General features: G+C 41.5%; 1 protein-coding gene and 1 long non-coding RNA gene across 2 annotated transcripts in view; one reads left to right on the plus strand and one right to left on the minus strand.

Moving 5' to 3' along the window:
* cfap299 (cilia and flagella associated protein 299) overlaps window positions 1–299 on the plus strand; it is a 694,354-nt gene extending 694,055 nt beyond the window's left edge. Inside the window, exon 6 of the mRNA XM_087989061.1 lies at window positions 82–299. Coding sequence (XP_087845187.1) covers window positions 82–177 — 96 coding nt within the window. The 3' untranslated portion in view covers window positions 178–299. The remainder of the gene's footprint in view (window positions 1–81) is intronic.
* Window positions 1–14,456, minus strand: part of LOC148152102 (uncharacterized) — a 41,165-nt gene that overhangs the window by 6,979 nt on the left and 19,730 nt on the right. Inside the window, exon 2 of the long non-coding RNA XR_015757700.1 lies at window positions 10,881–10,984. This is a non-coding gene — a long non-coding RNA (uncharacterized LOC148152102). The remainder of the gene's footprint in view (window positions 1–10,880; window positions 10,985–14,456) is intronic.

Raw genomic sequence — 14,456 nt, forward strand, 5'->3', positions numbered from 1 at the left:
CTTTAAGTCAAAGCAAAGAAATTTCAAAATAACATCCTCACTCGTATAATTTATTTTAACAAGGTCTTTCTCCCCCCACAGGTCTCTCCCGGGGATAATACCACACGAAACATAATTGAAACAGATCTTTATGTGCAAGTGGTCATTTATGATCACACCACAAGAAGAAAGTCATGAACATCTTGGATCAATCACAGCGTGATATCACATTACTTGTTCTTGTTAACATTCAGAACAATGGCTAAACAGTTGTAACAACTACAGTGAACAAATAATTAAACTTACATAAATTTCATAAACATTCATCCTCTTTTGTTTACATTAAATAAGTATTTTACTTGCTGCTGTTGAAAGCTCTTCTTACTTAACAGCATTAAACCTGTTTTGCATTTAAAATTATTACATATAAATACATGAAAAAACAGCTAAAGACAACTAAATTTACACCTTTGGTTGTTATTACGTAATAGCCGATTTTGTTTCCTCTCTTAGGTCTTGTACACCACCGCTGGCCAAAAATGCACAGTCATTTGGTCATACAGATGGAAACAAACCTTTCAGTGCAACCAGTCCATGCTGAACATAATCCCAAATTAAACTAATCCCACCTGCCTGCTCCTGGTCCATATCCCTCCAAACCCTTCCTATTCATGTATCCACCCAAATGCTTTTTAAACGCTGTAATTGTACCCACATCCACCACCTCTCAGGAACTTCATTCCACAGGCGAACCACACTCTGTAAAAGATTTACCTCATGTCTTTTTAAAATCTCTACTCTCATTTTAAAAATATACCCCCTAGTCTTAAAATACCCCGTCTTGGGAAAAAGGCAACTATCAAGAATTCTATCCTCTCATTATTTTATAAACTTCTAACAGGTCACCTCTCAACCTCCTATGCTCCAGTGAAAAACGTCCCAGCCTATTCAACTTTTCTTTATAACTCAGAGCCGGTCGGGAAGGTAAGTGATTGCTATATAAAGAACTTACCTCGACGCCAACGGTCTTTTCGCAGCAGAGAGCGGCGGGAGCTGGGCGGAAGTTCAGGCGGAGTGCAAAGCCGGTCGGGAAGGTAAGTGATTGCTATTAGAGAGGGTGAGTTCTAAACCCCAGGTCCTACAAAGTAGGGTCTCCCTCCCTCCCTCCTCCTCTAACCTAAATTAAAAGTCCACAGACTTGCCACAAAAAGAGGGTGTAAGGAAGTTTGGATCGAAGAGTGAGGCTTCAGCTCAGGAATCTTTGACAAGGAGGTTGAGTGAAGTGATTACGCCACAGTCGAAGAGGGTGAAGACATGACTGCCCAGCTGGTTCAGTGCGCTACGTGCTTGATGTGGGAGATCAACGACTCTGGTGTGTCTGGCTCGTATGTGTGTGGAAAGTGTGTGCACATTCAGCTATTGACCGAGCATATTGCAGCGCTGATGAAAGAACTCGAGGACCTTAGGCTCATCCGAGAGAACAAGATCTTTCTGGACAAGACCTTCAGCGAGGTTATTACACCAATCATGCCAGAAGAGAGCAGACGATGAGGAAGGCGGAGAGGAGACAGGTGCAAGAGACCCCGGTAGAAGTACCTGTCAAGAACAAGTTGAAGCATTTGGAGACTGATGACACTGCCAGTTCGCAAGGTGGCCAGGTCTGTCAATCAAAAGTTGGCGCAGAGGCAGAGCGGAAGAGTCGGACATCGCACAGAGCCGTGGTAATAGGGGACTCCATCGTGAGAGGAACTGACCGGGGTTTTTGTGGCAGCAGACGGGATTTAAGGATGGTGTGTTGCCTTCCTGGTGCCAGGGTGAAAGACATCGCGGACAGAGTGCAGGAAATCCTCAAGGACGAGGGTGAAGAGCCAGAGGTGGTGGTACATGAGGGCACAAATGATGTCGGGAAGAAGAGGAGGAACATATTACAGCGGGACTTCGGAGAACTGGAAGAAGGCTGAAAAGCAGGACGTCCAAGGTGGTTATCTCCGGTTTGCTTCCAGTTCCTTGGGCTGGTGTGGCCAGAAACAGGGAGATAATGGACTTGAACGTGTGGTTGGGGAACTGGTGCAGGAAGCAAGGATTTAAGTTCTTGGATCACTGGGGTATATTTTGTGGTAAGCATAAATTCTACAAGAGAGACGGTTTGCACCTTAATAGGTTAGGGACCAGCATTCTGGCAGGCAGGTTTTCTACTGCAGCACCGCTACATTTAAACTAAGTAGCGGGGGGGAGGGGACAAACTGGATGTTTAAAAAGGAAATTGAAGGGAAAGTTAGAACAAGAGAAGTCAAGAAAGACAACTGTATCAATGAGGCAAAAAACTCGGAAAGGGATCATGCTGTAAGGTTGAGTGAAATAGGGGTTGATGGGAAGGGTGAGAGCAGTAACAAATTAAAAATACTATACATGAATGCACGAAGCATTAGACATAAGATGGATGAGCTTGAGGCTCTTTTGGAAATTGGCAGATACGATATTGTGGGGATAACTGAGGCGTGGCTTCAAGTGGACAGGGCCTGGGAAATGAATATTCAAGGCTACACGTGCTATCGCAAGGACAGACTGACGGGCAGAGGGGGTGGGGTGGCCTTGTTGGTAAGGGAGGATATTCAGTCCCTTGCACGGGGGGACCTAGAGTCAGGGGATGTAGAGTCAGTGTGGATAGAGCTGCGAAATACTAAGGGTAAAAAGACCCTCTTGGGAGTCATCTACAGGCCCCCAAACAGTAGTCTGGATGTCGGATGTAAGTTGAATCTGGAGCTGAAATTGGCCTGTCGTAAAGATGTTACTACAGTTGTTATGAGGGAATTTTAACATGCAGGTAGACTGGGAGAATCAGGATGGTATTGGACCTCAAGAAAGAGACTTTGTGGAGTGCCTCAGAGGTGGATTCTTAGAGCAGTTGGTGCTGGAGCCGACCAGGGAGAAGGCAATTCTGGATCTGGTATTGTGTAACGAACCAGAATTGGTCAGAGACCTCGAAGTGAAGGAGCCATTGGGAAGTAGTGATCATAATACATTAAGCTTCAATCTGCAATTAGAGAGGGAGAGGGTACAGTCGGAAGTATGAGGGAGGAGCTGGCCAAAGTTCAATGGTGCAATACCTTAGCAGGGATGACCGTGGAGGAACAATGGCGGATATTTCTGTGTATAATGCAGAAGTTGCAGGATCAGTTCATTCTTAAAAGGAAGAAAGATCCCAGGAGGAGGCATGGACAGCCGTGGCTGACGAGGGAAGTTAAGAAACATATAAAGTTAAAAGAGAAAAAGTATAACATAGCAAAGATAAGTGGGAAAACTGAGGACTGGGAAGCTTTTAAAGAGCAACAGAGGATTACTAAGAAGGAAATACACAGAGGAAAAATGAGGTACGAAGGTAAATTGGCCAATAATATAAAGGACGATAGTAAAAGCTTTTTTAGGTATGTGCAAGGCAAAAAAATGGTTAGGACTAAAATTGGGCCCTTGAAGACAGAAACGGGAATATATTACGGGGAACAAAGAAATGGCAGAGGAATTAAATGGGTACTTCAGATCTGTGTTCACTGGGGAAGAGAGCGTGAGGTCTGCAGATGCTGGAGATCAGAGCTGAAAATGTGTTGCTGGAAAAGCGCAGCAGGTCAGGCAGCATCCAGGGAACAGGAGAATCAATGTTTCGGGCATAAGCCCTTCTTCAGGAGGGCTGAAGAAGGGCTTATGCCCGAAACGTCGATTCTCCTGTTCCCTGGATGCTGCCTGACCTGCTGCGCTTTTCCAGCAACACATTTTTCACTGGGGAAGACACAAGCAATCTCCCTGAGGTAACAGTCGCTGAAGGATCTGAACTTAAGGGAATTTATATTTGCCAGGATTTGGTGTTGGAGAGACTGTTAGGTCTGAAGGTTGATAAAGTCTCCGGGGCCTGATGGTCTGCATCCCAGGGTACTGAAGGAGGTGGCTCGGGAAATCGTGGATGCGTTGGTGATTATTTTCCAGAGTTCGATAGATTCGGGGTCGGTTCCTGAGGATTGGAGGGGGCTAATGTTATACCACTTTTAAAGAAAGGTGGGAGAGAGAAAGCAGGAAATTATAGACCAATTAGTCTGACCTCAGTGGTGGGAAAGATGCTGGAGTCTATTATAAAGGATGAAATTACGGCACATCTGGATAGTAGGAACAGGATAGGACAGAGTCAGCATGGATTTATGAAGGGGAAATCATGCTTGAGTAATCTTCTTGAATTTTTTGAGGATGTAACTCTTAAGATGGACGAGGGAGATCCAGTAGATGTAGTGTACCTGAACTTTCAGAAAGCTTTTGATAAAGTCCCACACAGGAGGTTACTGAGTAAAATTAGGGCGCATGGTATTGGGGGCAAAGTACTAGATTGGATTGAAAATTGGTTGGCTGATAGGAAACAAAGGGTAGTGATAAACGGCTCCATTTCGGAATGGCAGGCAGTGACCAGTGGGGTACCGCAGGGATCCGTGCTGGGACCGCAGCTTTTTACAATAAATGTTAATGATATAGAAAATGGTATCAGCAATAACATTAGCAAATTTGCTGATGATACAAAGCTGGGTGGCAGGGTGAAATGTGATGAGGATGTTAGGAGATTACAGGGTGACCTGGACAAGTTAGGTGAGTGGGCAGATGCATGGCAGCTGCAGTTTAATGTGGATAAATGTATGGTTATCCACTTTGGTGGCAAGAACAGGAAGGCAGATTACTACCTCAATGGAATCAATTTAGGTAAAGGGGCAGTACAGAGAGATCTGGGTGTTCTTGTACACCAGTCAATGAAGGCAAGCATGCAGGTACAGCAGGTAGTGAAGAAGGCTAATAGCATGCTGGCCTTCATAACAAGAGGAATTGAGTATAGAAGCAAAGAGGTGCTTCTGCAGCTGTACAGGGCCCTTGTGAGACCACACCTGGAGCACTGCGTGCAGTTCTGGTCTCCAAATTTGAGGAAAGACATTCTGGCTATTGAGAGAGTGCAGCGTAGGTTCACGAGGTCAATTCCTGGAATGGCGGGATTACCTTACACTGAAAGACTGAAGCGACTGGGCTTGTATACCCTTGAGTTTAGAAGACTGAGAGGGGATCTGATTGAGATGTATAAGATTATGAAAGGATTGGACACTCTGGCAGCAGGAAACATGTTTCCCCTGATGGGTGAGTGCCGAACCAGAGGTCGCAGCTTAAAAATACGAGGTAGATCATTTAGGACAGAGATGAGGAGAAACTTCTTCACCCAGAGAGTGGTGGCTGTGTGGAATGCTCTGCCCCAGAGGGCAGTGAGGCCCAATTTCTGGATTCATTTAAGAAAGAGTTGGATAGAGCTCTCAAAGATAGTGGAATCAAGGGTTATGGAGATAAGGCTGGAACAGGATACTGATTAGGAATGATCAGCCATGATCATGTTGAATGGTGGTGCAGGCTCGAAGGGCTGAATGGCCTACTCCTGCACCTATTGTCTATTGTCTAAATCTTCCATACCCAGCAATAACCCAGTAGATCTCTTCTGAGCCCTCTCCAGCTTGATAATATCCTTCCTTTAACTGGGCAATCAGAACTGGACACAGTATTCCAGAAGAGGCCTCACCAATATAACCTCATCATAATGTCCCAACTCCTGTACTCCTGTACTGTCAAAGGATTGAACAATGAAGGTAAGTGTGCCAAACACCTTTTTAACCATCCTGTCTATATTTGATGTTAACTTTAAAGAACTATCTACCTGCACCCCGAGGTCCCTCTGTTCTCCAACAATAACGAAGGTTCTATCATTAATTGTATGAAGCAGGCTTCACCCAGGAGTTGCCTCACAATACAAAACAAAACAAAACAAAACAGGTGAAGGCTTGTCTTCAATTTTCCAAACATTCACTTCCACCCTTGCTTCCACAAAGTAGTATCTAACCCCTATCTTAGCCCTGCACAGCATGACTGAGATGATAGAGTCAGCCGAGTGAAGAATCCATCCTTCTACTTCACGCTACTATACCAGGAATGGTGAACATAGTTAAAAATAACACTCACAGAGTGGGGTCAGCATTGTTTTAGCCTACACAAATGATTTCAGCCATGCTAATGAACCATGCGTTAAATTCATGTTGCATTTGTTTAAATCTTAGTTTTATTGCAATGTTGATGTAACTATTACACAAACTTTGTGATACCTTGAAAAACAATTTAATGGTTTCTAGATACTTCAAAAGATTGTTACAGAACCCAAGAAAATTAATTAACCCCATGAATCTATTTGCATGCTGCATCAAACATACATACTGCACTCCAGTCTTCAATGGTAATCATTATGACATTAATTTCCTATGATAAATGGAAAATTTAATATCAAAATGAAAACCTTTTTGAACAACAGCTTTACTACATTTATGAGGCTGAAAACCTATCACACACACTGCAGAGACAGGGCATGTTTTCAAAAGGAAATGTTCAAAATATATATTCAATAAAGATAAAATCTAACCATTCTTAACACCATAATTTGAAAAAGATTTACTGGAATTCTTTTGGCCTGTACAGTATTCCCTTAATAGCTAATAGAACATAGTAAATCCTGTTCATTTATAGCATAAGTTGGCTACTCTTGTAATGCATTGGCCAGTAATTTTGAGGATTAAAGGATGTTATATTAATACATTTTACCTTAATCAGAATTGTTAGTTTTCAAAGAACTGCTGTGCTTCATTTACAATGACAAGCAGCAATTCGAGCAAACCTCGCCTCTATCAAAATCAAGCTTTTGTTTGTGAATATAAACCTTGGTGAATGACTTGCTCTGAATAGCTACTATACAAGTCCACCCAGGAAGTACATTTCAGATTTGTGCCAATTCACAGATTATATCATATTATATAAACATAGACTAACTAGAGTATCTTCATTGCTCGACTGCTAATCTAATGATTGAATATAAAATAATGGCTATGTAGATAAATACTATGTATTTAATAATGACAAATAAATAATTGGGAACACAGATTCCATACGGAATATTCATTATGTGCTATATTTGCTTATAATCAACTGTTCGTTAGTTGAACATGATTATAACAGCTATTAGGAGAAAGTGAGGTCTGCAGATGCTGGAGATCAGAGCTGGAAATGTGTTGCTGGAAAAGCGCAGCAGGTCAGGCAGCATCCAGGGAACAGGAGAATCGACGTTTCGGGCATAAGCCCTTCTTCAGGAATGGGGAAAGTTTGTCCAGCAGGCTAAGATAAAAGGTAGGGAGGAGGGACTTGGGAGAGGGGCGTCGGAAATGTGATAGGTGGAAAGAGGTCAAGGTGAGGGTGATAGGTCAGACTGGGTGGGGGCGGAGAGGTCGGGAAGAAGATCTCAGGTTAGGAAGGCGGTGCTGTCCATCAAATTCAGCACCGCCTTCCTAACCTGAGATCTTCTTCCCGACCTCTCCGCCCCCACCCCAGTCTGACCTATCACCCTCACCTTGACCTCTTTCCACCTATCACATTTCCGACGCCCCTCTCCCAAGTCCCTCCTCCCTACCTTTTATCTTAGCCTGCTGGACAAACTTTCCCCATTCCTGAAGAAGGGCTTATGCCCGAAACGTCGATTCTCCTGTTCCCTGGATGCTGCCTGACCTGCTGCGCTTTTCCAGCAACACATTTCCAGCTATAACAGCTATTAATCTTTCAATAAGACTGTCGAGCATACACTGGCAATGAAATATATACAACTACCAACACCCATTAGCCCTCCCAAATAACATGCCACAAATTTCCCACTCTGGTTCTAATCAACTGATGCCTGCAAATAAAAATGAATTCAAATTGCCTGCAAGAATAGCTCTGCAGTGTATATTAAGGTAACAAATACATTTCACAACAGTTCAGGATTTTTGTTTGTAGTTTGCACTACAGCAGGTAACTTCACCTTCAACCTGTATACACATTGGCAGTGAACACGGTCCCATAATACCAAAGCATTTAGTCTGTAATCTAATTTTCATAAGCGTTTTTTCAAGAAGATTTATAGCTCAAGTTGAGGTTCAGGTTGTAAGTTTGCTCACTGAGCTGGCAGGTTTGTTCTCAGATATTTCATCACCATGTTAGGTAGCATCATCAGTGAGTCTCCAGTGAAGCGCTGGTGTTCAGTCCCACTTTCTATTTATGTATCTTGGTCTGTTAAGGTGGGTGGTATTATTCCCAGTTCTTCTTCTAAGAGGTTGGTAAATAGGGTTCAAATCGATGGAGTTTCGGTTTGAATGCTGGGCCTCTAGGAATTCCCGTGCATGTTTCTGTTTAGCCTGTCCTAAGATGGATGTGTTGCCCCAGTCAAAGTCATGTCCTTTTTCAACTCCATGTAAGGATACCAGTGATAGTGGGTCATGTCTTTTGGTAGCTAGTTGGTGTTTGTGTATCTTGATGTCTAGTTTTTTGTCTGTCTGTCCAATGTAGTGTTTGTTACAGTCCTTGCATGGTGGTTTGTAAATTACATTCGTTTTGCTGGTTGTTGGTATAGGGTCCTTTAAGATCATCAGTAGCTGTTTCAGTGTTTTGGTAGGTTTGTGGGCTACCATGATGCAAAGCGGTCAGAATAATCTCGTAGTCATCTCTGAGATATCTTTGATGAATGTTAGTGTAGCTAGAGTTTCTGGGCATGTTGTATCCACTTGTTTGAGTTCATTGTTGAAGAATCAGCAGACTGTGTTTATCGGGTATCTGTTCTTCTTGAATACGCTGTATCGGTATTTTTCTTCTGCTACTTGTAGTTTCTGGGTGCTGCAGTGTGTTGTAGCCCATTTAAGTAATATCCAGATGCAGCTCCATTGTGAGGATTGGGATGATTGCTTTTGTAGTTAAGTATCTGGTCTGTGTGTGTTGCTTTCCTACAGGTGCTGGTTTGCCGTTCTCCATCAACTGTTTATTCCACTGTAACATCTAGGATGGGGAATCTGTTGTTGTTCTCCTCCTCTTTTGTGAAATTTATGCCAGCAAGGATGTTGTTGATGAAGTTGTCAGTTTCTTCTAATTTGATCTGTTTTGTGATGACATAGCAGACCTAAAGTTTGGGTTGGATCTTGGGGAGGGCTGTTCATTCAGGTCTCTGCATTACTGCTTCTGCTAAAGAAGCCTGATATTGGTGATCCCATGAGTGTTCCATTGTTTTGTTTGTAGGTCTTGTCATTGAAGGTGAAGTGGGTAGTGAGGCACAGGTCTACCAGCTTGAGGATGTTGTCCTTGCTGATGGAGTTGGTGCTGTCTGGTGTTTGTGTCCTTGGTTCATCTAGAAGTAAGGTCAGTGTTTCTTTGGCCAGGCTGATGTTAATTGATGTTATGTCAAAGGAGACAATTATTTTGTCCTCTTCTACCTTGGTGTCTTTGATAATGTTCAGGAATTCTTGGGTAGAGTGGATAGAGTGGTATGAGTCCTCTACTAGGTATTTCAGTTTTCGTTGGAATTCCTTTGCTAGTCTGTATGTTAGTGTGCCAGGGAGTGAGACTATGGGTCTGAGGGGAGGCCCTTGTTTGTGTATCTTAGGTAATCCATAAAAGCTTTATTTAATAGATTTGAACAAAATAATTTAGAATGGTGCTCTTGGCTGCACTGAGGGATATGTTGATCAGGCTGGATATCTTTACCTGCCCATTGTATTTGTTTGACAGGTGAAGTAAACTTACTCAAACTCTTAGTTGTGTTACTGAAAAGTTACTCCTCACTCAGCATTATGATTGACATTGACTATCCTGTTTTACAAGACACAGGACTGAACATTTCAAATCAGTCCTGTGAAGTTTGTCACTTCTTCTGTGTTGACAAAGTTCGACATCACACAACAATAAGTTATAGTCCAACAGGTTTATTTGGAAGCACTAGCTTTTGGAACGCTGCTCTTCATCTAGTTACCTGATGAAGACACAGCACTCTGAAAGCTAGTGCTTCCAAATAAACCTGTTGGACTATAACCTGGTGTTGTGCGATTTTTAACTTTGTCCACCTCAGTCCAACACCGGCACTCCAAATCTTGACAAAGTTAAACAACTCTTCTACACCAACCTAAGTGATCTTACTTGATTTATTGTTCTGTCTGGATTCCACCAGGAGTCGTGGAAGCCCACTGAAGTCTTCAATGCACTGCCTCTTGACTAGTTCGCCAATAACAGTTTGTGCCTGGACCAGTGTTTGGAATATTGTTCACTTCTGGCCCAGATAATCTCTAGAATATTACTGATCTCCTCCAACTTGAGAAGTCAAGGCAGGTATACAGAGTCAAAGGTGAAGTTAGTTGATTGCAAACAATGGACATGTTTTCAACATGAGTTGCATTGTAGTTTAATCTGTAAAATTCTTATGCATCTGACAATTATTTCACATGTGAGATTTGGTTAGCTCAGCTGCCTGGACAGCTGAATTGTGATTCAGAGTTATGCCAAAGGCATAGGTACAATTTGTACATTCGCTGAGGTTACCATGAAAGACTCTCCTCAACCTTTCCCCTTGCATGAGGTGCGATGACCTTCAAGTTGCGCCAACACCAGTCATCTCTCTTTAATGAAAGAGCACCCCTATAGCCTTTAGCAACTTTACCCTCACCTTTATTTCTCCTGTATAATGCAATGTTATCCCTATAGGCCAAAACAGCTGCTTTTTCTGATAGGACAGTAACACTTGCAACATTATCTAGCATAGTATCAATGCAATTCCCACTGAATATATATGTTCTGTCTATTCTGGCTTGTCTTGCTTTGCTAGTTCTTCTACAACCACCTCAGATATCTTTATGTATCTAACCAAATGCAGTTTTCTTTTCTAAAAGCTGTAGGTGTTCTATTATGTATGGCTACCAATACTTCTGCTGTTCTGAAACTGTGTGTCTTAGATCTGCATATCTTCCAGAAATGACTTAAATATTTGCAAATCTAGTATTCCTTACTGATGGCTTGACATTTCCGTGTCCGGGAGAGAGTGAGGTCTGCAGATGCTGGAGATCAGAGTTGAGAGTGTGTTGCTGGAAAAGCACAGCAGATCAGGCAGCATCTGAGGAGCAGGAAAATCGACATTAGTAATGAAGGGTTCCGGCTTGAAACATCCATTTTCCCACATTTTCTATGTTTGTAAGATCTTATTGTTCCACAGCGCTGACACTGATCATCTGGTGTTTGACATGTCATGTGCCTCTTTAGAGTGCCGTTACCTTGTAAAGTTAATAGACTGTTGCTGCCTTCACGTAGTGTTGGCCTTTTTGAGAAGACAACCCAGGGCAGAACTCACAGTTAATGGTAGGGCCCTGGGAAGTGTTATTGAACAGAAAGACCTAGGGGTGCAGGTATATTGTTCCTTGAAAGTAGTGTCACAGGTAGACAGGGTGGTAAAGAACCTTTGACACACTTGCTTTCATTAGTCAGAGAACTGAGTACAGGAGTAGGGACATCACATGACAGCTGAACGAGACATTGGTAAGATCACATTTCGAGTACAGCATACAATTTTGGTCGCTCTTTTACAGGAAGAATGTTGTTCAACTTAAGATGGTGCAGAAAAGATTTACAAAGATGTTACTTAGACCAGAAGGTTTGAGTTATAAGGAGAGGCCAGTTAGGCTGGGAGGTTTTTTTTCTGGAGCATAGGAGGCTGCGGCGTGACCTTACAGGGAATTATAAAATCATTAGGGGCACAGATAAGGTGACTAGCCAAGGTCTTTTTCCCAGGGTAGTGGAGCCCAAAAATAGAGGGTATAGATTTAAGCTGAGCGGGAAAAATTTTAAAGGAACCTGAGAGGCAATGTTTTCACACAGAGGATGGTGTGTATATGGAATAAGCTACCAAAAGAAGTGATAAACACAGATCCAATTACAAAGTTTAAAAGACATTTGGAAAGGCACATGGATGGTAAAAGTTTAAAGGGATATAGGCCAAAATTAGATAAGTAGGACTAGCTTATTTTAGGAAACCTGGTCAGCATGGGCGAGTTGGGCTAAAGGACCTGTTTCTGTGCTATATGACTCTAAAACTCTCTGCCCCTCTTCGGATCTGTCTACGGGTCTTTTTGGTTTCTGCTTCCCAGCATGATTTGAAAAGCTTTCTTTCAAGTTAAACTTCTTTGAAACGTAAGAAATCTGACCAGGTTTCATCAAATTTCCAACAGCAATTCCATGTCTTAGGAATTCTGATTTCAATACTCCATATTTATAGTTTTCCACTAATCTGTAGAGTCATTAATGAAATTGTCTATGGGTTCTCCTAGAAGCTGTAATGTTTTGCTCAATCTTGCTGATTCAAGAATTTTATTTGATCTTAAATTGATTTAATTATCAACAGCTTTTCGGTTATTTTCAAAAGTGTCTGTGCTGTTTTTGATGCTTTGTCTGTTAATAACATATACAATCAGACCCACTGTATGTAATAGTGTATTAACATACTCAGCTTCAGCCTTAGTATTTAACTTCAGACCATGCTGTATTTTAAGAATTATCACGTACATTAAATTCAGTGTTGTGCTCTATATATTCCTTCCCTGACAAGCATTATGTATGTTTCGATCGCTACTCAATAGCTTATATTTTTATATTCACCAATGCTATTATAAATTGAATGACTCTAGAGCTTTCTAGACTCTGCACAATATGTTTTGTCAACCTTTAAGTTTATATTCCTTCAAAACTGTTCCAAATTCTTCAATAAAACTTCAAATTATATTCCCTATTATTTTATAATAACTACTGCGTTCAAGATTTTTACCCCTGTTTCTTTCTAATACTATATTTCTGCACTGCTTACTTGGTTTTCCTGCCTATCTTAACCATCAAATTTGGTGACTGCATACTTCTAGAATTTTCTCACCTTCTGCAGCCAAGATGAAGCATTCCCATTTCTTCATGGGGAAAATGGTCATTTTCTCACCTTTCACAAAAACAGCAAAGCACCTACTTTTCTCGACTACTCTTTTTCCTCGAACATTTCCATTAAATTTCTTTAAATTCGCTTATTGCCAGTTTAAATAAATTCTGAGACCTTCCCAATTCTGTAGCCCCAAAATTTCTTTTCTGGCACTTTCACTGTTCCTTGTAACTACATCTCATGGATCGTAATATCAGTGGCAGTAATGCTTGTTATGAGAGGCAAGAATATTTCATTACAATCCTTTGCTTTCCCTTTCTGGTCTTCAGACAATTTTTAGAAAATTATTCCATTTTTGTTTAGGGACCTTGAACATTATCTCCCGAAGTCTTCCAGTTTGCATTTCATAGCCTATCTCTTAAAGACCTACTGAATTCTTCAGATTTAGTCAGCCTTTCTCTCTACTCCTAACCTGTACTCTTAGTTCAGTACTTCATACCATCTTCTGAATGAAATTTTTGCCTTTGACATGCTGAGCTAACTATTTTGATGCTTCCGTAGCTCCTTCCATCTCTTTTTGCTCATAAATTGCATTTTAAATGTTTACTACTTCTTAAAGCAGTAATGCTCATCAATTGGTAAGCTCACTTGCTGGAATTGTTTTCTTCTGGATATCTCCACCTTGCAGAGGGGGTCAGATCCACTCCAATGCAAACATGTATTTCCCAGATTAGCAGAGTTAGCATCTTGTGATATTTGATAACAGTTGTTTTTGATGGTTCACTTCCACCATTCCTCCTTTGTCTTTACTTAATATTGGGCTTATCTAGTGAGTGCTGGTGGAGGATACCCCAGAGAGTATTTATAGAAGAGGCATGATTTCATATGTGATAGCAATAATTACAACTTTAGTACTAGTCTGACATAATAATAGGATTTTAAAGAGTTATTATAGATGCATCTGCTTTCTCCTAAAGCTAATTTAGAACTGTCTCCACCACAGACATCAGTAGGATAGGTGGAGCCTATGTACTGTGAACACTAAGCTCTTTAGAATTATTACCTTATACAATGTAAACCTGTCATTTCTTTTCAAAAAAACTTATCCACACACTAAGCCCCTCATGTCTTTTTTAAATCCTTCTCTCACCTTAAAAATATGCCGTCTAATCTTGAAATACCCAACTCTCATGAAAAAAACGCCTGCCATTCACCCCTCATGATTTTATAAACCTCTAGAAGGCCACCTCTCAACTGTTACTCTCCAGTGAAAAATGCCCCAGCCTATCCAGCCTCTCCTTATAACTCAAACTCTCCATTCCAGGCAACATCCTGGAAAATCTCTCCTAAACCCTCTCCAGCTTAATAATATCCTACCTATAGAAGGAGACCAGAACTGGACACAGTACTCCAGAACAGGCCTCACCAATGGCCTGTACAACTGCAACATAATGTCCCAACTCCTGTACTCAAAAGGTCTGAGCAATGAAGGCAAGCATGTTAAATGTCTTCTTAACCACCCTATGTGATTCACAGAATTATGTACCTGAACCCTGAGGTCTCTCTGTTCTATAACACTGCCAAAGCTTTACTTTTAATTGTATAAGTCTTATCTTTGTTTGTTTTACTAAAATGCAATACCTTGCATTTATACAAATTTAAGTCTACTTGC

Source organism: Chiloscyllium plagiosum, unplaced genomic scaffold, assembly GCF_037043375.1.
Source record: "Chiloscyllium plagiosum isolate Xiang-an unplaced genomic scaffold, Cpla_swu_hap1 HiC_scaffold_1, whole genome shotgun sequence".
Lineage (NCBI taxonomy): Eukaryota > Metazoa > Chordata > Chondrichthyes > Orectolobiformes > Hemiscylliidae > Chiloscyllium > Chiloscyllium plagiosum.